At 39.8% G+C, this 25,411-nt stretch overlaps 1 protein-coding gene across 4 annotated transcripts; it reads left to right on the forward strand.

The window, feature by feature from the left end:
* The first annotated feature begins 1,018 nt into the window (after positions 1-1,018).
* LOC141433242 (uncharacterized) lies at positions 1,019-24,436 on the forward strand. 4 transcript variants are annotated; one of them, XM_074095184.1, is made up of 13 exons: positions 1,019-1,195; positions 1,840-1,959; positions 3,082-4,796; positions 5,763-8,199; positions 8,379-8,557; positions 8,659-8,839; positions 9,210-9,657; positions 9,792-9,895; positions 9,977-11,665; positions 12,624-12,849; positions 20,038-20,067; positions 20,574-20,729; positions 21,073-24,436. In XM_074095184.1, exons 2-13 carry the CDS (start codon positions 1,921-1,923, stop codon positions 21,105-21,107), a joined length of 7,239 nt encoding a protein of 2,412 aa, XP_073951285.1. In that variant the 5' UTR covers positions 1,019-1,195; positions 1,840-1,920; the 3' UTR covers positions 21,108-24,436. The 4 variants fall into 4 exon arrangements, with proteins under 4 accessions (XP_073951285.1, XP_073951286.1, XP_073951288.1 ...); XM_074095185.1 differs by having other exon boundaries at positions 9,807-9,895; XM_074095187.1 differs by lacking the exon at positions 20,038-20,067.
* Positions 24,437-25,411: the final 975 nt, after the last annotated feature.

The raw sequence follows: 25,411 nt of genomic DNA on the forward strand, positions 1-25,411 counted from the left end.
TTTGATATCGATATTCGAATTATTAGCGGCTAATACTTTGCGGCAAGCGCTTGCAACGTGTTTACACGTTGGCTAGTGTTGCTGTCGCTCAGGAGATCACGCCGTACGGATGTACATATTAAATACATTTTAGTGACTATTATGAAGGCTATTGGACTAACAAAGAAATTTTATCCTTTTTACTTTAAATAAAAATATGCCAAGCTCAACACAAGAGCCGAAGCTGCCGAAGCAACTTCGAATCCACTTTGCCTTTGTCTGTCCCCGGAATACCTGACGCGCTTGCAAGCGTGTAAATGGCATTCAAGTTTATTGGGTTGGTTGGTAGACGCTTGGCTAGCCTCGGCAAGCGTGTAAATGTAGCATTACACATGCTCGTTAGTAGCATGAGAGCATGTTACTATCGAACAAATACTACTTACTACTACTAGCATGTGTGAACAGGACATACTATCAAAAGGCATGTGTATCGGAGTGTTTGTTTTGAGCATGCTTATTTAAGAGCATACTCAAAACTAGCATGCTTATTGCTAGTTAATGTAAACAGTCCATGAGCATGCTCATTAGTGGAATGCTTTTAAGCATGCTTATAAGCATGCTAGCAATGAGCATGTGTAACAGTAGCAAGCGTTTTTAGTAAGAAAATACTTGAGCCATAGTGTAAGTAAGCAATGTGAGTTATCTATTTGAACGCAGCTGTATAAATTTATTTCAGAACGTATGTTTTCATCCGGTAAAAAAAGAAAATGTTTCATATCTATGGTTAAAACTAGATACCACAGACAGGCCACCATAGACTTGGAATAAAGACTTGTTCCAGAATAATTTAGCTCAAATTCTCTACATATTATATTATTTCAGCGAAATGATCCGTAATATTGGCAAAAAGTACTAAAAATTAATAAATATCTGAAGTTTTATTTTCGTTTTGCTGTCATGTTTTTAGAAATTTTGAACTAACATGAGAATTTTAATTAAAAGGTTTGCAAATAACCGGAAGTGCTAAGGAAGTACGACATGTTTCGTGAAACCCCGTTGTTTTGCATCAAGAAAATGCAATGGCCGCCATCTTCGACTCTCCTGAATGTTTTGGTCGTAGTTTCGGAATTTGAGGCCAGTTTTATCAGTGCTATGCAGTTATTTGATGGAAATTGTTTGATTAAATTGTAGGAGTTACTGTTATTTTACCGCGCAGGTTAGTACCAATTATATTCTGGTTTTTCTATATAAGTGTTTACATCTGGATTTCGGAGTTCTTCTCTAATGGGATTCTGTTCTCTTTATTATAAGTATATCGAAATTACTTAGGTGTTATTAATATAATGAGTTTTCTTCAATGATCTAGTCAACATTATTTGTTCAGTTGATATAAATATACGAACCTCATTTGCCTATGTACTTATATTTGTAGGTTCTTTGTTTCTATGCAGGCTAGGTATTACAAATTACTTTATTTCCACTCCATCTAGTGAAATAATGTTTTATTTTTCTTAGTTTACGAATATTAGGTTAGTGTTTACTTCTTTTGATGTTTATCAGTGAGACATTTCAGTTTTCGTGCCACAATAATGGCGGCAGTGGATTAACCTATCTACTTATTTTAACCAGTTTTACCTCTTATCTAGTGTGTTCTATGCTTTATTTTTTATTCATTCGTTATATTTTCTCGTAGGACATGAAATAAACCGACTTCCTTCAATTTTTGGAACAATGACCTCGACTGTCACATTATCCTATTTGTAGACTAAAAATATTTGGGCAAGAATATTACGATGTGCATCGTGTGTTGTCGTGTGAACCGTGAAGATTTGTGGGTAAAGAGTCAATTTTCAATTGCAGTCTCATGAAATAAGGTTGGGAGGCCGCAGTGGTCCCCTCGGCGTCATCGCGGGCTTGACCCAAGATGCTCATATTTACAGCATGTCAGCTTCTCCAGACTATGATCCTGCTGCCCGGCAAGTAAGTATTCGCTCCCACACCCTCGAATTAGCAACACCATACCACTGCCCCATAAGTGCTAGGTTCCTGACTTAACTCCTCTAAACTTATTTTCATTTTCTAATTCTTTTTCTCTGAATTGTGGCTCATTAGATCTGTTTTACACCTGTAAAAGTAAGGCATTTGCAGCTATAAAAAAACCTAAATTACATAATAAGATGTTAATGTGTATCTATTTAACTGCAAGTAATGTAAATTTTTACTAGGTAGTGTAAACAAACTTGTTTTTTTTTTATTGAGCTAGATACTGTTGTTAATAAATATTTTGAAAATAAGATGCATTTTTAATAACCTGGTATAGTTTGATTAATGTTGTTAGGCTTTTAATTGTTATTGAAAAGTGTAAGGATACTCTGAAAATTACAATTTAGTTGTGTTCTATTAATTACTATTTGAATAGGGATTGTGTGTCAATAATTGTAGTAATTGTGTGAAAATGTGTGTTTTTATGTATGTTTGTCCGTCTTTCACATTGAAACGGAGCAACAGATCAATGTGATTTTTGGCATAAAGATAGTTTAACCCAAGAGTGACATAGGGTGGAGATAGGCTGCTTTTTATCCCTGAAAAATGCACAATACCTGAGGGAACAGCGCGCCATAACCAAATTCCATGTGGGCGAAACCACGGGCAAAAGCTAGTATTACAATAAATTAATAGATTAAGCACAAGCTAACTATATTAAAATAGTAACTGACAAGTATATTATGTTGCTTCTTCTTTAGTTTTATAGCCTCTTAAGACTAAATTCCAAATTCTTTCTATACAAAACAAATTTTAAGAATGACTGCCTAATGTAATGTAATGTGTGGATGTAATGAAATAAGAACTTTATATGTTTTCAAATTATTTCCAAGTAGATTTAGCTGGGAATTCTTGGCCCAATCAGAAATGCTAGTCTGTTTTAAAATATCAGGACTTACAATGTTAAACCATGTTTCAATAGCTATATTCTTTTGATTAATTTTTTTTATTTATATACTAGGTGAGGAATTTGTGTAATGGCATTCACTAAAATTATATATAGAATAAATGTATTGTTATTTATAGAACATCCTTAATGTTTTATATATTTTGTTACAGGATTACAGGCCGGCCACCTCCAGTGAAAATGTGTATGAGTATGTTTTGGAACATAAATTAGCAGATAACATGAATGTACCTAGTATTAGAACTCCAGTTTTACGGGCAGTTGCTCTTTCTCCTACTGATGGTGACCCTGAACCTGATTCTACTAATCCTGAAAGCATTATCCAGTCTGCGCGCAATAAAGTAGACAAAGAAGTGGAGTATCACATTACTGAGAAGAGACATGATACAGAAATGTCTGTAGACACTCTTTCTGGACTTGTAAGGATAGAGGAGGGTCTGGATAGTATTGGACGTATTGCTTACCCTGTAATTCAAGAAACAGATGACTCTGGTGATGGCAGCTATGATAACACTAGTGCTACTCTCATTCAAGCTCCAATGAACACAGCAATAGTTCAAAATGTCACCAAATTACCACAAAACTTCACTATTAATGTAGATGCAACTGTTAGCAACATAACAGCCATACAAAATGTATCACAAGATGTCGGTAACCAGACACTATGGCTACCCACAATCCTTGCCACTAGTGCCACCACGGCTGACCCAAAAAATGAAGATGACCGATCACAATCTGGTATGTCACAGATCATTATTACCAGCGAAAGCTATGTAAATGATGCAAATCAAGCAGGAAGAAGAAACATTGTCACAGAAACCAGTTACATTAGTCGACCCAAGTCTTCTAAAGTTCAGATCTTAAGCAACATATCTATTCCTAAAAACACGAATTATTCGCAGCAATATATTACACAGAGTAAAGATATTGTGCCTCCAGTGTATGGTACACAGAATCATGTATACAAGTTAAGCACTAATGTGATGTCTCAGAAGCATTTAAATAATTCAGTACTTTGTAGTAAGCCTTCAAAGAATCAGTCTTTAATTGGCTGTTCCACACTTTCACCTGCTGTTATAAGCAGCCCTATTAAGAATGTGTCCTACAGCCACACTTTTACTAAAAGTACAAACATGAAGTCTTTGAGCAAAGTCAATAATGGTGCTAATTTGAATACTGTAGTCGCTGCATCCTCTGGCAACACTCAGTGCCATATTCTGTCCCGAGTAGTCTCAGGCCCCAATAAGATGTCTGTCCATTCAGGCAGGAAATCTGTTAATACATTGAAACAATCGAAGAACTGTAGCCAGCTTTCGAGTCAGAAGAATCAATCAAGGGCAATCAAGATTATACAACAGACGGGTTCAACCCATAAATCTGATGGGAAAACTTGGCCTGTTCCTGGAGTAGCTTCTTACAAAAACCAACAGCCGATTTACGGCGTCGTGGACTCCAATACATCGAAGATTATACAAAAAGTTGGTAGCCCAACACATAAAAGCCATCAACAAATCCAGAAGCTTCCATCTAAAGGCGAGAGGCTCGTGCTCCAGTCCCCTTGCGGCCCCGTGCTTATTTCCACGGCGCCTATTAGTACTAGTATGCCTCGTGGCCCCCACTACGTTCAGTCGGGCGCTACACCTAATCTGCGATATGTGCAAACTTACGCTCCTACGGATAATCAGCTCTCTACAGTTTCTCAAGTCTCAGCTAACCAGCAACTAACCGCCCAAATACTGCAGTCGTTATCGCAACCAAAGTTGTTGCTGCAGTCATCTGCCAACCCCGCTCTGCATGGTTCAGTGGCAGCGCCTACTGTTGATGAACCAATTGAACCAAAACCAGTGAATCAAAGAAGAATTGTGTTGTAAGTATTGCATAAAATACAAAATAAGATATATGCATTATATCATTGAGTAGGTTTCATTACGCCTTAATGTCATTGACAGTGACACGCTCCAAACGTCTATTCCCATATTTTCTTAACCATTACAATCTTCAATTAAATTGAAAATATCTAAGGCAAAGTAAAAGTGGCTCAGGAAAATTTGGCGTTCTGTATTTTGGTTAAAAAAATGTCATCAATATTTTTTAGTCATACATAATCTACCTTTTACCTGGCCATTCTGCTGGTAAATCAGCTGAATCTGTGCGACACATAATGTTTCTATGCTTGATGTGTTGCACAGACGTAGCTGGGTCAATCAACTTTTTAGTGTTATTATTCTGTCCCGTAACTCAGGAGACATCAGTAATACACTGTTAGAAAAATGTTTGCAATTTATACTATTAGCACACTTACAAGATGAGCCAGAAAGGAATTGCCTTCAAAATAAATAAATAAATATCATCGGACACTTGACACCAATGGACCTAGTCCCAAACTAAGCAAAGCTTGTACTATATAGATAAATACTTACTTAAATACATATTAAACATCCAAGACCTAAGAACAAACATTCATATTATTCATACAAAATATCTGCCCCGGCTGGGAACCGAACCTGGGACCTCAAGCTTTGTAGTCAGGTTCTCTAACCACTTGGCCATCCGGCCCAAGTACTAACTTTTAGTGGATTTGTACCCCATAAAATCATACATTAATAGAGTAACACCTGACTCAAATGATTATTTTGATTTGTAGCAGTACTTACTTAAATTGGCTAAAAAGTAAAAGCAAACAATATTAGTGAATTTCAATACAAAATCACTAATGATATTTGGTTACTACTTTTTCTTTGCAAATAAATATATTCTATTCTATTCTAATACTATTGGCTTGAAATTTATTATGCAACTAGGCATGCTTGTAATAATATAGATTGTTTTACAGCGGCGACAAATCGACGCTCCTCACGGCAGACGACATACCCGGCATGGAAGAGCGGCCCAATCTATCCGAGGAGCTACGACGGTACTCATTCCACGATCTGGCACTCGTTATGCTCGATCACACGTACGCGTTGCCCAAGCAAAAGCAGCCGGCTCCGGCGCCACCGCCGCCTGCGCCGTTGCCCGTCACACCCACGCCGCCTCCGCCAGCTGTCGTCTCCCCCACACCAGTCGCGACGCCCATGAGCCCGCTCAAGAGGAACTCGCCAGTCATCATGTCTACGGCGGCGTATGAAATGCCGCTAACAGTCCCGCCCGGCCCATCTCTGCCCGCACAGTCGCTCCCAATGAGCTCGCTTGCTTACAAGCCTTTGCCCGTCACCACACAAGACGAGGACACCGCTTCCGTTATCTCGTCACTAGAAGGCGAACGACGCGATCCGGCGGTGGGAGGCAGCGACACCGAAACCGCGCCCGAGGGTGAGGAGGAGGGTAAGACGCGATGCGTGTGCGACTTCACGCATGACGACGGGTACATGATCTGCTGTGACCGCTGCGGCGAGTGGCAGCACGTGGACTGCATGGGCATCGATCGCGGCAACATTCCCGACGCATACCAGTGCGAGCTGTGTCAGCCGCGCGCTGTCGACGCTCGTCACGCGCGTGCTATCCAAATGCGCAAACGCGAGGAGCTCAGTGCACTCGGCGAGGATACTGACGAAGACGGCCGCGACGCGCCGCGCCGCCGTCGCCTTCTCACCGTTACCACCTATACCGACACCAGCGGCTCCTGCGTCACCACCTACAATTCTGCCACGCCTACTATCCCCGCGATTCCCGCCTTGCCGCCACTTCCGCAGCCCACTCTTTCTTTACCTAAACGCGGGCCCAAACGACCTAAGAAAGCCGAGGTTGTCCGTAAAGGCAATAAGAGAAAACTGACTGAAAAGAGAGTCAAACGGAAAAAAGAGATGATGATGAACCGAAGCAAATATAACTCGAGCGTCTCGAGTCAGTCTCATTGGGGCGATTCTTTTGAGCAAGCTGTGACTAACCATTATAGCCCAGAACTGAGGGCTAAGATCATGAAGTACAGCAGCAAACTAGGCAATACTCCCAACATGTCATCAGCCATTACGGCTCATCTGTGCACAACTGTGCCGCATGCTGGTGGAAAGATACTAATCGCGACAAAAGACTTGAAGGAGAATACTGCCGTCATAGAAATGAGAGGAAAGTACATGCTGTCAAATCAGCACAGGCCCCAGCTGCAGAACTCAGCGCGAGCCGGCAGCCAGAAACCGGGACCCTTCGTCTTTTTCTACAGATTACCTAAAGACAATACACAGATCTGTATCGACACACGAACATACGGCAACGAAGCTAGGTTCGTCAGGAGGTCATGCAAACCCAACGCGGAGCTCCAACACTGTATCATTAAGGGTACATTGCACGTGTATCTGTATACTATTTCGCAGATCCCATCCAATACTGAAATCACAGTTGGTCATGATACTAATGGAAGCAAACAGCCGTGCGCCTGTGGCAACCCTAAACATTGCAAAGTTAATGGACTGAGTCCCATGCTATTAAGGAAAAGCATAGACTATCTTCCCAGAGAGAAGAGAAGCAGAAATCGATGTTCCAGCTCATCTTCTCCCTTGTCTCCACCACTCGCACCAGTATTGGCTTCGCCGGTAAAAGAATACCCTTGTCCTGTTACTCCTATTAAGGTAGAAAAGAGATCCCCAATTAAATACGAATATCCGCCGATGTCGCCTGTCAAAAATACAGCCATTATGGCTCTTAACTTTGACCTGCCAATAAAAGCTGAGGATCCAGAAGACATAAAACCTGAAATGGATTTAACTACGAAGGAAGAAATGAAACCGGAAATAGATGAGCCAGATTACGTTAAAAAGGAAACTGATGTTGATGAAGTAGATAATTTTCCACCTGAAGAACCAGCAGCTCCAGAAGTTAAAACTGAACAGGAATCAGAACCAGAACCAGTCAAAGCAGATACAGAACCAGTAGCAGTTGTGGAGGAATTGAAGCCTCCCAAAATTGAAGAAGCAACAACAGACCTCGAAAATTTGGTTTCAGATGAGGAAAAACCTCAAATCAAGAAGAAAGAAGTGCCAAAAGTTGAAGAAGTGAAACAAGAGGTTATAAAAGAAGACTTGCCTAAATTGGAGCTAGTCAGACTAGAAACTCCCAAGAAAGAGGCGCCAAAAGTAGAAGAAAAAGAGCGCAAGTTGCGAACGGATGATGAGAGACCTGCAACCCGTGAATACACAGCTAAGTCAGCGTGCCACGACCGGTCATCGCGGTCCAGTAGAAACACCACATGCACAAATCAAGACTCTTTGGATGACAAAACTGATGACTCGCAGGATAAGCTACCGACAACTAAAGAAAAGGATAAAAAGAAAATGGTAAGTTCTGCCTTCTGTTCATTATGTAATAACCTAAAATTGCTAAAAGTGGCTCGGAAGCGGTAACGTTTCGTGTGCTCTGCCTACCCCATTTGGGAATACAGGCGTGATGTTTGTGTTGTGTGTGTGTGTGTGTGTGTGTATATTATTACAATATAAAACAAATAATGTTCTTTCAGACTCGTGAGGAGCGTAAAATGGAGGCAATAATGAAAGCTTTTGAACGGATGGAGAAGGCAGAGCAAAGAAAGCAGGAGGTCAAGGAACGACAGAAAAGAAGGGAATCTGATCCTCATCCCAATGCACCTGACAAAGATGATGATGATGATTTCCATTGCAGCTCCAAAAAGAGGAAGAAGTAAGTTACAATTATTTATTTAGATGTATTAGCATAACAATCGTAATCTTTTATGTAAGTGCATAAAAAAACTGCCTGAATATATGCATTTTTTTTTTCAGACGTAAAGGCCGCGCTCGCACTACATCGCAGTCCAACCGTCGACGTCTCAATTCCGCTGACAGTGACATGGTGACTTCCGGAGACGAGGCGCCCCATCAAACGCCGCCGCGGGCACCACCGCGACGAGACAGCGCTCCCCACAACAACGAGGCTGACAGAAATAACGATGGAATGAATGAAGTAAGCATGTATATACACCGTACTTCATTAAACTAAGAACAATGCACACACACACAAACATCACGCCTGTATTCCCAAATGGGGTAGGCAGAGCACACGAAACGTTACCGCTTCGGAGCCACTTTTAGCAATTTTTTAGGTTTTAATTTTGTAAAAAACGGTACAATAGTGACAGGTTGCTAGCCTGTCGCCTACGGTATACCTTAACCTATATCCTCAGTCGCCTCTTACGACATCCGCGGAAGAAATGGAGAGGTGTAATTCTAACTCGACACCACACGGGTCACTAAGAACACTAAAGTGTCTCAAATCATTTGTATAGTGCTTTTGTCATATTTCTGTAAATTCATATGCCTTGTTTTTGTTCCAGGATCTTGGCCTTAGCTCAGCTTGTTTGTTAGTTGAAGCGGCCGTCGGATCAGTGGAATCTGCGTTTAAACTACCCAAGACTAAGAAAACTATGGCAACAGAATGGATTGGACGATCGCCGGACCGTTCGCCTTCCCCTTACAGATCGCCTTATAGACCGCCTTTAATGTCCGCATCGTCCTTAGAAAGTCTCGTCAGAGTGGCATCGACTATGATCGGAGATTTGAGCGGCAGTCAAGATTTTCACGAAGAGGAACGACATGTTTCACCCCCGCGGACACCCGGCCGAGATCGAAGCAGGCCTCCTAAGAAAGCTAGAAGGATTACGCGGAGTACGCCACCGACAGAGGTCGTGGAAACGACACCAACTGTGATGATTCCCCAGCATAGTGCTAAGAAACGGTGGTTAAGACAAGCCATCAGTGAAGAAAGCGACTCTCCTAATGCGGGTGCGTATGACAATAACCAGTTTGGGGCTGCTCGGGAGACCACATAAAAATATTGTAATTTTGTCTGTTATTTTCGAGGCAGCCCCATTTCTACTGATGAACTTTTGAACTTGTATTGTTACGTTTAAAAGCAGACGCCTTTGTTGCAGAATCTCCGCCTAATGAAATAGTAACACCACTGAAGAAGCGACGGTTAGCGAGAGAATCACTGTCATATGAAACCAACATTATAGTGCCTGTAAGTACACAGTAAAAAAGCCTTAACCGCATCATATCAAAGTTTTTCTTATTATACTCATTTACTTTGTTTCTTATTTAGTGCAATGACGAGACTTCTCCGAATTTGACGTCAGAGGACTCGCCCGTCAAAGATGATGGCGGTCTTATCCGACAGTACAACGTGCGAGGGATCATGGAGAGTATTTACGGGCGCGATCGGACGCGCTCCGACAGCGGGCAGGGCTCCGACGACCAGTGCCACATGGAACACGACGTGCTCAACGTGAATATGGCGCAGACTCACGACACCGAACACATCCGGCGCATCATCGGCGTGCCCACGCCCGAGCACGAGCTGCCGCCCGCCGTTCATGACTCTGATTTTAGTTCCAACAACAACAATCTAGAGCTCGACGACACCAACTACAACAAAGTCGTGCCCATGGATATAGACATCACTATCACCCCACAACCGAAGCTCGAAACCAACGATACTCCCGGTTGTGACATAAAAGCTTTGGAAACTCAGAACAGCTCCAGATCAGCCGACACCAGCGGCAACTCGTCACCTCAGCGCGACGAAATGGACGACATTCAGAAAAAAATACACTCCTTCCACACGGAAAACATTTTGATACTTAAGAGCAGAAATAAAAAGCCACCCAAGGAAAAACGGAAGAAGGTCAATCTGAATTTTGATCTCAACATGGTAGATGACCAAATCAGTATTCAATTGCGCACAGAAAACGAACATATGTCTCCGGAAATCAATGGCGATATTCACGACGATATTAGCAATTCGGCGTTACTGGCGCCCGAAAACATACCTCTGCCCGACGATCCCGGTCCAATACCTCCTTTAGAAACGATTCCTCTGCCTGAGGAACCTATGAGACCACTAAAAAAGCAGTTTACTGGTAACATGAGAAATTCAAAATCTGTAGTGATCAATGGGGTCGTCCACGACTCTTATACGATCACGGAATCGATGACGTTACCGGCGCCTGAGAACATTCCCTTGCCCGAAGACCAGGGGCTAACGGTTATACCTCCGTTAGAAACGATACCTTTACCGGAGGAACCGAGGCGACCGCTCAAGGTCAGAGCTAAGCAACATATCGAAAAGCCCGAAGAGAAGGAGTCGTCAAATGACGCGGATTCGAAATCTTCAGAGGTGAACGGAGACATTCATTCGGACATGAGTAATTCGGGCGGCGAGTACGGCAAGATACCTCACGTCGAATCTATCCCATTGCCTGAAGACATCCCCTCGCTCGAGGCTATTCCGTTACCAGAAGAACCGATGCAGTCGGTCAGCGCAGCGTCGCCGCCGATGGCAAGCAAACCTGAGGATAAACCTTTTGTTAAAGAGAAACCATCGGTTCTAGAGACTCTTCCGTTTTCGTCGCGTTTTAGCTCCGCGGGGCTATTCTCTGGAATCTTCTCGAACTTCTCTCAACAGCTCAAAATGGATTCCACTGCTGACTCCGTACCGTCAATCATTAAGAGTGCAATAGATAGGACTACAAGTTTAGACAATAGTATATTCGACAAGGATAGTATTACGGGTGTGGACGACCTGAAAAGCGTCCAGGAGATATTGACTCGTGTGAACAATATGGACTCGAATAATAGTGTCTTGTTGTCTGGAGTGCTACAAGGGTCGTCAGGGTCGGGCAGCCCGCGGGCGGCGCCGGAACATAAGCCGGCCAAACCTTTCGGGGCGCGCGTCAACGACCCGCGGCTCAACCCCCCACCCCAGGACAAGCCAAAGCCCGTCAGGAGGAAGGTGAGTTACCATATTATGACATTTAACACATTTATTTCTTAGACAAGTTTTTAGATCTTACCTATACCTAGTGCCATCCACGCAGACGCGTGATTTTGTCAAAATTAGACATTAATGACATTGTAATAATGAACACGGCACGCGTCATCGTGAATGACTCTACCCATACATTAATTCTGAAGTTATTGCATTAGTATACCTTGATTTGTACATCAAAATATGAATCTGATTTTCTTGGGAAGTCTGAATTTTTTAATATTTTTTTTGAAATTGAAATTCGAAAGTTGTATTAAATGTAAGTAACTTACTTTTAATCATAGATTGTCATTGTCGGTCTTTCTGATTACTTTATCTTGCATTGCTTCATGCAATATTTAAATTGCACTGTCTTCCTGAATTATCTGTGTAATTGAGATCATGGTCGCCGATTAGATATAGCAAGTAGTATATCAACAACTTAAGGTCAACACAGCTCTGTATTGCGATCTGCAAAGCTCATTATTAAACAGAATTTATTATTTTCTTTACTATTTTAAGGAGCGGCCACACCGCTGCTTAAAATACGCAAACGGTGCGGAATCGCAGTGACGTGCCGTAAACTGCACGAGTTTTGTTCGGTAAAAAAAAAGTCCGGACGTTTACGGCACGTCACTGCGATTCGGTATTTTAAGCAGCGGTGTGGAGAGCATGCGATAAAACGGTGCGCATACGATTCGTCACTGCGATTCCATGCCGTCACCGTTTTTAAAGCAGCGGTGTGGCCGCTACTTTATACTGTAATGCTAAGTGCTAAACATTTGTTGCATAATAACTGTTTCTGTGCATAATAAACGTTATTGAAGGTAAAACGGTAAAGTTGGCATTGAACAATAACTGGTGTTGCTGTTGTCTATGGGTGATGGATGGTATTCACAAACCACCATGCGACCCACTTGTATTACATGCGTTTACTCCTCAGCTCTCTATCACGGAGTACCGCAAGCGGCACAAAGGCGCGACTCCGTCCGAGGAAGCATCTCCAGCTGAAGGCGGTGCGGAGCCCGGGCCCGAGTGGTCCTCGGAGTCGTCAGCGTCGGGCGGCGCGTCGCTGTCGCCCCAGCGGTTAGACGCCGCCGCCGCCGCCGCCGCTGACGACCTGGAACAGCGGCTGCATCGGGAACTTACTGCCACGCATTTGCCTAAAGGTAGGTTTTTATTTTAGTCACTTCAGTATCATCATTCATCTATCTACACTAATCTACAGGGACGGACGTCATTTGTGGTTATTAGGGGAGAACGCCATCGGTGAAAGCGTAGGCCCTGCTAAGTGTTACGTAGAAAGAATGTTTATCTGCTATCCTCTAAGGGCTTTTCCACACCGCGTTTTTTAAACGAAACGTCTTCTATAGAAAGAAAAAGACGGTGTGCAAAGACTCGAAACTGTTTTGAGTTTGCATGTGGGTACGGTCAAGAAGTTTAATTCATTGGCCATCTTGGAACCATTTCACAGTAAACTTCATAGTGACATCGTATTTATTATTAACAAGGAAAGTCGTAATGACTTTTCCTTTGAAACGGTTCCATGGTGGCCCATGAATTAAATTCCTTGACTGTACCTAAACACTAAACATGTATAGTTATTCGTAATATAATTAGTTTGTAACAAATTTGAATCAAATGATTGAATGTCGCAATTGCAATTCAAAGTAATAAAAACCGCGATGATCTTGCAAGTAAAACTTGCTTATTCAATTACTTCGAGCGAATTTAAGAGGACCGTCGTTTGCAATCGCACCGCGTAGCGTAACCAACTTCAGTATAAAGCGACTACGACGTTAAATATGTTCGTGTTATTAGTCGCAAGCACGGGTTGTTGACAGTAAACAATGAACGTTCGAATCAAGCCTCCATTAACCACGTTCGCGTTCCGGCACTAATTCTACCAATTAGATAAAAGCAACACGAGTGGCTTGTCTTACGTAATATATTTTCTACTCTATATCCACGGGTTACAGTTTATTTCTAGCTGCTACAGTCGCTTTATAGGTTAACTGATGCGACGTATCGGACGCCTTCATGAATGCACTTTCGAAAGGAAATACAGACGAGCCGGAAAATGTTACGCTTCTGTTCGCTTAGGTTAGTTAATGAATGGTTTTGGCAGTGAATGAGTGAGTCACCGTGTGTTGACATAATAAAACCATAATTTATTTGCCACGAGGAATTTATTTACGCAGGTGTGTTACGATTCGTGCACCACGCGATTTTTTTGTTCTCATTGATCAAGAAAGCTTATTTGGGTCGAATCTTAAATACCTACTACAACCATTTATGGTGACCTGTCCTGTCGTAAACTGTTTCTAAAGATATACCTATGTAAAGGAAAGCGGGCGGAAAATGGCGTAGGAAATAAGTTTATAGTTAGTGTTATTGTTATTAAGGTATTGTGCAACGCACCGGTTGTACTAATGAAGTGACCCTTTATCGCCGCACGCCGGAACCAACATTGACGTGGACCGACTACATGAAAGATTTCAAAGCACCTTTTACGCAACATAACATACAAGATAAGATAAAACAGTTTAAGGGCCGCCACATACACTCGGAATTCCGTTTTGGAAATTCGATTCGAAATTCCGAGCGCACTAAATCCATACAAATCTATGGACCTACCACATACGGACAGTAGTTTTCCGTTCGAACTTTTATCTGATTCGTAATTCCGCATGGTGGCCTGTGCGTTCAGAATTGAAATAAACGTATGTGTGTAATGTATTTACGGTTCACTAATGTTTCGCAACTAACGTTTGGCAACCTGATTTATTTCCCAACTTTTCATTTCGCAACTGTTTAATATTTATCCCTTTTAGGGATAAGTTCGCCTTTGATACTTTTTGTTTTGTTGTTTTCTTTTTGTATTATTTTGTGTTTTATATGTACAATAAAGTATTTACATACATACATATTTCTGAAACTGTAAATATTTCTGGATTTTTTTATAAAACAAACCTAACCTAACCTAACCTAAAGGATTTTACACGATAGCCCTGAAATAAATCCTGAAATATTTACAGTTTTAGAGTTTGCGAAATGAATCAGGTTGCCAAAAGTTAGTTGCCAAATGAATGGATACCTGTATGTATTTACGGAATTCTGTTTTCGGAATTTCTTACGAGTGTTTTTGGGCTCTTTGCGTAACTTATGGAAATTGAGTGTCTGAGACGTAAAATTGATATTTGCAGTTTGCTGCATTCATCGCTAAAAATACTATGGAATCGCTAAATATCTCCATAGTAACAACTAGTAACAAGATAGTAATTTGCATCGCTATTCATGATCATCCGGGTTCAGGGTATCATGTACCTACTCGCATGTTTACTTTAAGGTCTACAATAATTGTAAAAATGAACATGATTGCAATAAATGAATATGAATATGATCGATGCAATTATTTTCATTGCTATTATATCGGGCGAAATATAAAAAAAAAGTCATCTCAGTCTACGAACAAATAATAAGTCGGGAATTGTAACTGCGCTATAAGCACGCAAACCGTGTCATAAGCGTGTCCTGCGCTAAAGTGCGCATGCGCGTCATTTAATTTCGACTGACATTTATTTTGCAAGTTTAGTGAGCTCACGTCAAAATTTCGCATTTTTGATTGTGAACAGCTCTAAATTATCATGTCAACGTGTTATGAAGTAGTGCATGAACAATGCAAAAATAAATTGTCCGGGTATCACTTTCCACTAGTAAGTAGTCGTAAAATTAGATTTATATTCAAAAACGTTCTTTATCAATTGGAGATGGTCAGTATTATGCAAAATCAAGTCTGTGATCTATGGCACACATAATGTAATTGACAGTTTCCTCACCCCTTTTCATACTTTCCTCTTTCCTGTATCGCCCAAACAATAGGTACAAACAGTCTTTATATTTTTTACGATTTTTAGTATGAATAATATAAGATACAATAGTTTAATGTCAACGGCTCATCACCTTTTCCGAATGATTGCTTTTTCCGATGCAGAGACGTTCATTATTCAAGAGTCCTGGTGCTTCACCTACCGTTCTATTTCACCATATGCATTACGAGGAGCATAAATTGCTTAGCAATTGTGTTAATGAATTGAAATTAAACCCGTGAAATACTTGTTATTGAGTAGTACCTAACTCCGGTGGTCAACTGTGGTCTTCACTTGTCTTTATCATTAGTTCCACTTCATCAAATGATGATGTTCAAGAGCAAATGCACGAGTCACTACTAAATATATCCAAATTACCGTAGGTGTCCCTAGGTAGTACCATAGGTTTTGTGCCTATGGGACTTAATTAGAGGTATTCCTGTACAAACGAAAAAAATATATTTCTCCAATCGGTTCATAAATGACGGAGTTCTGAGGTAACAGCCAAAAAAATACAACCGAATTGATAACCTTCTCCTTTTCCTTTAAGTCGCTTAATAAACAAGCTGTCAGTATCAATATATGACACGTCATTGAAACATTAGATTTAAGAAGTGATCCGTCTGAACGCCATCTGACGTTGCATCACGCGAGCCAACCAATCCCTGCTTTGTTTCTGAATTTTAACCAATCGACAAGAACGTCTATTTGCAACCTTGAAATTGATTCGTATTTGATTCATAAGTCGTTTTGGTTTAAGGTATGGCCACTCTTTGTGTGGAATTTGTTCTGAGTTACGCTTCCTGTCCTGACTTATTATTTATTCGTAGATTTCAGTATATATTATGTCTCACTCCTGTAATTGCCTCTCAGAATAAGGCCGTAGTTTCCACACGGGTTCAGTGCGGGTAGGGAATTTCACACACACCACTAAATTTCTTCACTGGTTTCCTCACAATATATTCCTTCACCGTGAAGCTCATGTTAAAATTTGAAACGAAATTTCGCATATAGTCAGTCAGAACAAAAAAAAACAATTGGTTTTATGTATATTATATTTGAATCCAATCGCCTTGTATTCTCCTTTCGTTAATTGCATCTCCGTCTGTCATGCGATAAATAGTAAAGATGACATCATTGTTCATTAGTTGATACAGTAACTCGTACAATATAAATATGTACAATTAATTGTAATTTAATTAACGTGATATGAAAAAGCTTAAATCGTTATATTGCACAGTAAAAAAACATGTTTGATAAATCATATTTATAAATTTTAAAGAATTGTTTCTATACTTTCCGCCGCATAACTTTGCCTAAAAGTTCATTGCCACAACTAGAAGCACAAAAACTATAAAGGTATAATTCCAATAATTGAATAGGCGCTATACCATTAAGCGATTCGAACACAATCCGGGAGTAACGTAAAGACGTCGCATAAAAAATGTATCTCAAAAATCCGTCAAAACTGAGTGTTAATTAATGAAATTTCAGGCAGATTTATATGGCGCGTGGCAGGTATAGCTTGAAACTCCCGCGCCGATGTAACCGTGCCTCAAAAGACCTTGGAATTGCGATGTAAATGCTACGCCGGTACTGCGTCGTTGACTTATTTAAGTTGAGCCTAGCGAACCTCTAATACACCAAATTGAATTCGAGCTTTTGAGGAACCTTTTTAATATAAACATTCTGTCTTGTTCTATCCAAAATTGCTCGTGTGAATGTTTAAATATTAGCAGTGTTGCCAGAGACTGATACCCAAGCGTAACATTTTCATGAGAAAAGTAACATTGTTATCAATATGCTCAAACAAATTCAGAAATGTCTTTCTTTTACTTTAATTTAATTAATAATAATTAAATGTATTGTTGCTGCCAAAATTTGTGCTCCCTGCTACCTTATACCGTATGTTTAGGGACTAAGAAAGTCTAAGGGGCTGTTTCACCATCCATTGATTAGTGTTAACCGACGGTTAAATGTGATGCCGTCTCCGTCTATTCGAACAAAACAAATAGAGACGGCGTCACACCTAACCGCCAGTTAACACTAATCAATGGATGGTGAAACAGCCCCTTAGACTTTCTTTTTGATGTCAAATTTCCATTTATTTCGGAAATTGCCGTAGCAATCGCAACACTGATTAGTAATATCTAACTTTTGTCTTTGAAGTTCATGCTATTGCTATTTCCCTTATTCTTTGAACATGAGAAAGAAAAGTACCTAAAATAGACGATAGCTCAAAATCAAGTGCGCCAGTACGGCCAACGAAAATTTTCTTGCGTTGCGTCCCGTTTCAAAGTATTGTTTGTTTGTACTCTTTATTGTACAAAAATGAATAAAAAAGTTACATAAATAAAAGTAAAGTGTTAAGTACAAAGGCGGACTTATTTCTGCAGGGATCTCTGCCAGTCAACCTTTGAGTGGTAGATTAGCAATCAAAAGACAAGGATCGACAAATAGAGCAAAACATTTGAATAAATATATATTTTCTGTGCTGAAAAAAAAAAGTTTTTATCAAGTCACGTAAAAGTTAATAATTGCAATTTGCACCTAACAAGAGCACTGTTGTTACCTAACAAGAGAGTCAAAACTAACGTCAGAGTTACGAAGGTAACATTCTGTCTGTCATCATTCTGTTCGATCAAGTTAAATAGGAGATATTATTGATTTTTCACAGAACATGAAGACGACTAACACTTCCAACGTCTCATCTCATTCTCATGCCTGAACGGTATTGAAATCTAGTATTCAAAGTCGAATCGTCCATGCAGTTTGGTCGCCATTCGCCATGAAGTTAGATTTGGTTTAACCACAATTTTGATTTTTGAATTTCAGTCAGTAAAGTAAAAGATAGCGCTTTGGTAGACGGTACTTTTTATTTAATGCCTTGTATTGTCAACCGTTTCAAATATTCGTACGAAATTTCAAGTCAATCAGACCACTGGTGGTTATAATTCGACTTTGCATTTTACCAGTTTGTTTGTTCATTTAATTGAATTTATTACTGAAAGTTAAAAGCTAGTAAAAAGGAATGGATGGAATAAAAGCCGGGCTGTAATAATACAAGTCGAATGCACTCTGCAGCAGACGTGTAAACTAACATCGAAGATGTACTTTGGTACAAGTATGCCGCCTATTCACATGTCGATGAAGTGAGATCATCAGTATGTCGATGCGGATACCTTGAATCGCCTTGTGTTTGTTGTTAATGGCTTCGTAATTCATTCAAAATGGCTGTATCAATCCTAACAATTAACTTTAATATAATAAAATATACTGAGCGGCAAAAAATCTGGCCCTCAGGGTAATTTTGTATGTAGAGAGAGCCAAATTTTGTGCCGCTGAGTATATTTAATTTATTTGTTTAACGCATTCCTGCCACCGACGCACATATGCGTTTTCGGAACTTTGCCCAGTGCCGCTGTCATAATAGTCATACATTTTGAACGCACATGTGCGTCGTTGGCACTTGTGCAAGTCAGGTGGCAGTGAATGCGTTAAATATACAAAGTAATCTTTGGAACCACTAACCAATTTAAAAAAACTGCAGTAATAGAGATGTTGCTATTTGTTTAAAGGTTTAAAAAAAAATTAAACCTACTTTGAGCCTTCTACTGTGATTAAAAGATATAAGAATAAAGTATTTACATACCTACATACATTTATATACATACTGCTTTGTAACGCACTAAATGTACCAAAAATTTAAATTAATCTGTCATCTCCCAGGATAACAGGATCAAAGGAATTTGGGCACAAATTTGTGCCTCTGGGAGAGGACAGGTTAAATAGACTGCCAATACTACCAATTTTCGTATATATATTTATTTTTATGCGAAATTTATTACAAAGTTTTCATTTTCATATAAAAATCAAATCGTCGAGGTAAGGCTAAAACATATAGGTCGAAAAAAATAAAATGAAAATATATACGTAAGAGCTAGTCCATATGCAAGTTTTTAAGAGGTATACGATTCGAGACTGATTAAACAACTTTTTTTTTTCATACATAGACGCTCCACCCTAATAGACATACACTGTCTAAGATTAACATGACTATATCTACTAGGATAGTGCAGACTTTTTATGGGACGCAAAGTCACGGGCAATAGCGAGTTATTTATATTTTAAATAACTGATACTAAATCATAAATCATAAAAGTAGTACTCAAGTTTATTCAGTTTTAAGAAATGTAAGAGCTTAATAAAAATATTGCTGTTCGTGTCTTTTATAGGTTTACCTGTGTTTTTACTGAAATGAGACGATTCTAACGGCTTGATGAAAATAAACATTTTTTTGTCATTGAATTGTCGTTTGCCTATTGTTTCGTTACAATACTAAAGGTAATCGTTAAAGCTGTTACTACAGTTTCTTTTCAGTATATCAAATTTATTAACATAGATAAGTACGTAGTTAGAGTAAGAATTGCATGTAATTTGTTAAAGAAAAAAAAAAACCTGTATTAAACTTTGAATTTTTCCCACTAGTCGCACCGTCGGACAACGGAGGCCTAACAGGTAGTTAGTTTTCAACTTTAAGAACGAATGGAGATGTTATTGCATAGTTGCGAGAGCCGTTCGATTATAAAGTGGCGTTGAAACGACTTGGCGCGCGGCCAACGTCGCTCCGGGCTGTGACACGATTTCTATTGACCTAACGCTGCACACCAAATGCTATGATTTGTTTACTTCAACTGACTTTGTTGTCCCGTTGCCACCACCCATTAAATATACGGGACTAATTATCTAGCAGTTGAAAATGAATGAGGACTACTTAACTTATACCTTGACAAGCGACACTCGGTAAAAACCTGTCGCAGGGAGCCTCTGCTGACCAAGATGTTTTTTATAAGTGCGGCAAATGCTGACGGCAACAGGGTTCTACCGAGTGCCACATACGAACTTGTGAAGGTATAGTCGTTATATGCAATAAAATCTCCATTTCTATGCTTCACACGTTATTCCATACCTACTATCAAAACCTTCCGATGTAGCAGCATTTTTATACATTCTCCGTTACCCAGGTGTGTTCGACGCGCAACCGACGGCTTCGGAGCGCCAGCGCGAGAACTTGAGTTCGCGACTGCGGCGGGAGTTCGGGCTCGCGCTACCCGACGAAACCGCCCCCGAAGCGTCTGCGCTGCCGACGCTACCCGCGCTGAGCGCGCTACCCGCCACAGGTATGTGCTACGTCTTACCTAGATCTTGCAACCACTCCTGTTATAGTGTTGTGCACCTAATGTTGTGTTGCAAAATAAATCAGGAATATTTTAGTAGATGGTAGAGCAACCTTGACTCCTGACCTGACCCGTGTCATCCTACTTAAATGAAAATTTACTATTGTAGTAGTGTTAGGGTTTCTTCATTATTTAGTATATATATGATTCATAGCTTTGAGTTGAGTTTGTCTCAACAATATTTAAACATCTTACAAAACCACACACTCATTTTGGAGTCACTCGCCTACTGTGTTGTTATGTGTGATTTAGTCGTATAATGTTAAGTTCCCTGTTTATATTGCAGAGGGCGCGAGCGGCACGACGCGGTGCGAGCGGTAGGCGGCGCAGAAATTTTGTAAATCTCAGGCGGCGCTGGCCGCCGCTGTAAAATATAAGTAATATAAATTTTATAACCCGCGCAGCGCCCGCGCGCTGATTGTATATTTCCGTTTCACTATTGTGTTTATTTTTCACGGTTTTTCTGCAAGTACAAATTGTTTTTATTTCCCTTTGTAAATATTGTACATAGGAGATGAATTAAGATAGGAAGTAGGGAACCTACTCGGTACATATGTATGTATAATGGTATATTTTTTTTATTGTATGTATAACGTTTATGTATGTCATCGATATATTTATTTAAAGTCGGTCTATTCGACGAGAGCGTCTAGAGAGCGATGGCTAGGATTTTTGTACGCATAATGTTTAAGTAAATTATAGTTGTTTTTATTACTTGTTTTACTTTTTTTAGCGTGTATAGGGGTCTTCGGGCTCGCCTAGGTGTCTAGTGTCGCGTTAGTGTAGGCGTGCAGTAACAGTTAGAGGTGTTTCAATACCGAATTCGCATTAGCCATTAATAGAGGTTAAATCTGTGTTATAATTTAAGTGAGCGCACGTTGTTAATGCAAAGAGCTATCTTTGGTCCCGCATCACAAGGAGTAGGCAGCTGACAAGTGCTCTGTACTTGGTCAATCACGTTCTCACCGTAGTTCTTGGTCTGCTACAAAGGGACCGTTTGATATGTTAAGGTAAAATAAAAAGTTAAGCCAAGTCTTCAAACGTCAAGTACAGTCTAGGAAACTGAATCGCTTGCTAGAGTTACAATCTGAAGTTAGATTTTCGAACTTGGTATCGTGCCGTTCCTTTCACGCTACTAGTATTTCACAGAAAAGTAAGAGGCACACTACGACGAACTAAGAATTTCAAATTTTGTGGTAGGATCTATCTAATCTTATCAAAATACTTTTCAGGACGATTTCTTTGGCATATTTTTAAAATGTCGACGTTCTGTCTTTTACAGCGAAAAGGTTCCAGCAGTAAGTGATTCAGTTTTTTTTTACTATACGCTTGAACACTTGACATGCGATTCTCGCTATACAGAGCATTTACACGGCTGCGGCTGAAGCAATATTCTGTAATAAATTCTGTTGATTTGTCACAAAAATTGTTCACGAGCAATTTGTACTTTAATTCGCCATATTGACACAAGTGCGGAGCGAGCATTTTGTAGATAACCGTGGAACGAAGTGCCGCGTTGATTATTTAACTATAGCTAGTAAATAAGTGCTACGCACCGCATGAAACAGTTGATAATAGTCACATTTGAATAACTGACGCTACATTACACATAACTGTTTTAGCAAAATTATTGTACCTATTGTGTGGCGCTAACAAAACTTTGCATGGCCCCAGTTCAGTATGTTCTTAAGTCTACGTGGTGTCAGTTTTTTCAGTTTTGTGACATCTTAAACGTCAGTTATATTCACTGCTTTCAAGATTTTGTTCGTTGCTTACGAATTCACACAAACGAAGTGAATTTGTAATATGATATGACAATGTTGGTCCCCACGTGCAAAACAACATGATGTTTTATTAGCATGCTGTGAAATTTTCAAGTCTAGTGAGATCAGCTCGTGTCTGAATTCACTGAATAGAGTAGTAGTGTTGAAGTCTATAGATAAAATAAACAGGTATTCGTAAAGTTTTCTTCACAGTTATGTTGATAAAAAAATCATGTAGTGTATGTTTTATAGGAAATCAACTGCGGTGACATTGCAACTAAGTATTGTGTGACGCATCGTCGAACCAGTGATTTGCTCATTGCCCACCTAACGTCTCAGCCCCGCCCCGTCTCGGATATAAGTATTGCACTGACGATATTTCAATGCTTTATTCTGCGATGAAGCGATACTGGCATGCTAAGTGTGCGATAGCTAATACTCTACTTGTACACAGGCACTTGCAAAATATTCTGTTTGTTATAGTTATTTAGGTTTTTATAACGATCTATATCACTCTCACTGACATTTCGCGTAGTTTATAGAAAGTGAATTCGAACGCGATCGTATCAAATTCACTGTTCAAAGTGAAAACCCAACCGATTTATTTCATCTCATTTTAATATAGTGTGCGAAGTTAGATTTGTAAATTGTGGCCTAAAGTTAATGTAAGATAGACGAGCCATCGATTGATGAGGTTGCAATTTAAATTAGGATTACATACTTAGTAGGTCGTAGTAAAGATACAAGCAACAACAATGACCGTAGAAAAAAAGTGTTTTTTTTTCTTTATATGATCTACTTAACATCCATTATTGAAGCTAGTTAAAAATTATTTCTGTGATAAATTTCTTCCATATTCAAGAAGAAAAGGTTTTAAGATCTCTTTTTTTTTTCATTATTATTTTTAAACCACTAAAAATAGTTGTAAGTTGCTGGTATCTATGCTCAAGCCTGTAGTAAAACTACGTGTCGACTTAAAACGCCCAGTGTTTGCTCCATCCGTAATCGTTGCTCAACTTGATCGGATTGTGTGCTTTTTGTGTTGTTGTGATTCCACATACTAGGCTCTGGCTTCTGTTACACTTCTGTTGTAAGGAATAATTCAATGAAATCAGTACGACGCCGTGAATGTATTATATAGTACCTATGTATGTGGTATATAGGAAACCACTGTCACTGCCAGAGTCTTAAAAAGAAGATAAATGAGCGGCCACATGCAGTCGCTCGACGCTCGTTTCCAGCGTCAAATCTGGTCACGAGACAGCGATAAAGCTGAAAATGTTGAGCTTTATTGCTGAAAAAAAAAACCTCTTTTATTTGTACGACTGCCACTAAAGGAGGTTTCCAAGACCAATATCATTCCTGTAAGCAACCATCTTGACGCTGCTGTTCGACGCGGTGACTTGACGCTGCTTTTTTGAGTCGCGGTTAATTCAAAATAGGGTCTCGTGACCAGATTTATCGCTGGAAACAAGCATCGAGCGACTAGCATGTGACCGCACCTTAACGAGTGCGCCACTTCTCTGTCTTCAATATACGAGTACTATACCTAGTTGATTGAAGAGTACTGCGCACCTCACTCTATTCTCAGCTAATTTCGAGTACTCTATAGTTTTTCGAAAATAAAGGTAAATTGAAAATCAGTGATTATTCAAACGAGTATTGCCATTCCACCAATAGGGAATATTACTGCAATTTTATCCCGTCAGAGTGCAGCACTAGCACATACTATGTTTGTGGTTTATGTTTTTGAGTATCTTAAATGTCCGTAGGATGCCGTAATATCTTATTATTTCAAGTTTTTTTTTGGAAATGGCTCTATTGCTACTATCGATGTAAATATAACGGATTTTGTTACTCGTAAATGTCATGATTTCTATAATAATACTCTTTGGTCATGATCCGTCATGGCGACAAAATATAAAGAGAACTGACGTTGTCATGGCGGTTTCTTTACGGTTTGTGCTAGTGTCGGCCCCTGCGCAGAGCTTTGCCTAATATGCCCTATTCATTAATTTTGCTTAAGTTTTGGATTCCACGTTTTAGACGACCAGATGACCTAGTGGTTAGAGAACCTGACTACGAAGCTTGAGGTCCCGGGTTCGATTCCCGTGTCGGGGCAGATATTTGTATGAAAAATACGAATTTTTGTTCTCGGGTCTTTGGTGTTTATTATGTATTTAAGTATGTATCTATCTATATAATTATATTTATCCGTTGCTTAGTACCCATAACACAAGCTTTGCTAAGCTTACTTTGGGACTAGGTCAATTGGTGTGAATTGTCCCGTGATATTTATTTATTATATTGCTTGGCACAGTTTTCCTTTCAATTTTTGAGCAAATGATTCGAGCAATAAAATTTCGAAATTGTGCTCTAAGTTTGCATAATGGTATTGTAAATTTATTTTTTATATAATTGGCACGCTAGAGTTCTCCGACTTAATTTAGTAGTCAGGTACTGCGCTTCGATGTATGTTACAATATCTATCTTAGGGCCAAGCCATACAACAGTGGAAATTCTTGTGTTCAATTTAATTTATAATTTGCTCACTTGGTGATATTTTTAGACGCTATCTTCACAACTCTTCTATTGCCTCTACTAGCTACTTAACTTGATAGGGGAGCCGAGGTAATTTGAACTGGCGTTATGATCATTTTGTCTTGTAAATTGATAGTTACTAGACCCCGGCTACCATTGGGTAATAGTTGTATCACTTTTACATTATGTTGAGTCATATAATCACTTTTCAAAACACCTGGGCTCCTCTAGCAATTCGCAATTCAGTTCATGCATAATTATATTATCTAAGTCGATTTATTGCAATATTTCCTTTAAACTTACGATTGTAATGCAATGATA

Source organism: Choristoneura fumiferana, chromosome 12 (assembly GCF_025370935.1).
Source record: "Choristoneura fumiferana chromosome 12, NRCan_CFum_1, whole genome shotgun sequence".
NCBI classification, from domain to species: Eukaryota; Metazoa; Arthropoda; class Insecta; order Lepidoptera; family Tortricidae; genus Choristoneura; species Choristoneura fumiferana.

Coding starts and splice junctions, on each gene's coding strand:
- LOC141433242 (XM_074095184.1), top strand. CDS start 1,921: ATGTCAGCTTCTCCAGACTATGATCCTGCTGCCCGGCAA. Junction 8,200..8,378: donor AAAAGGATAAAAAGAAAATG/GTAAGTTCTGCC, acceptor ATGTTCTTTCAG/ACTCGTGAGGAGCGTAAAAT. Junction 8,840..9,209: donor ATAACGATGGAATGAATGAA/GTAAGCATGTAT, acceptor TTTTTGTTCCAG/GATCTTGGCCTTAGCTCAGC.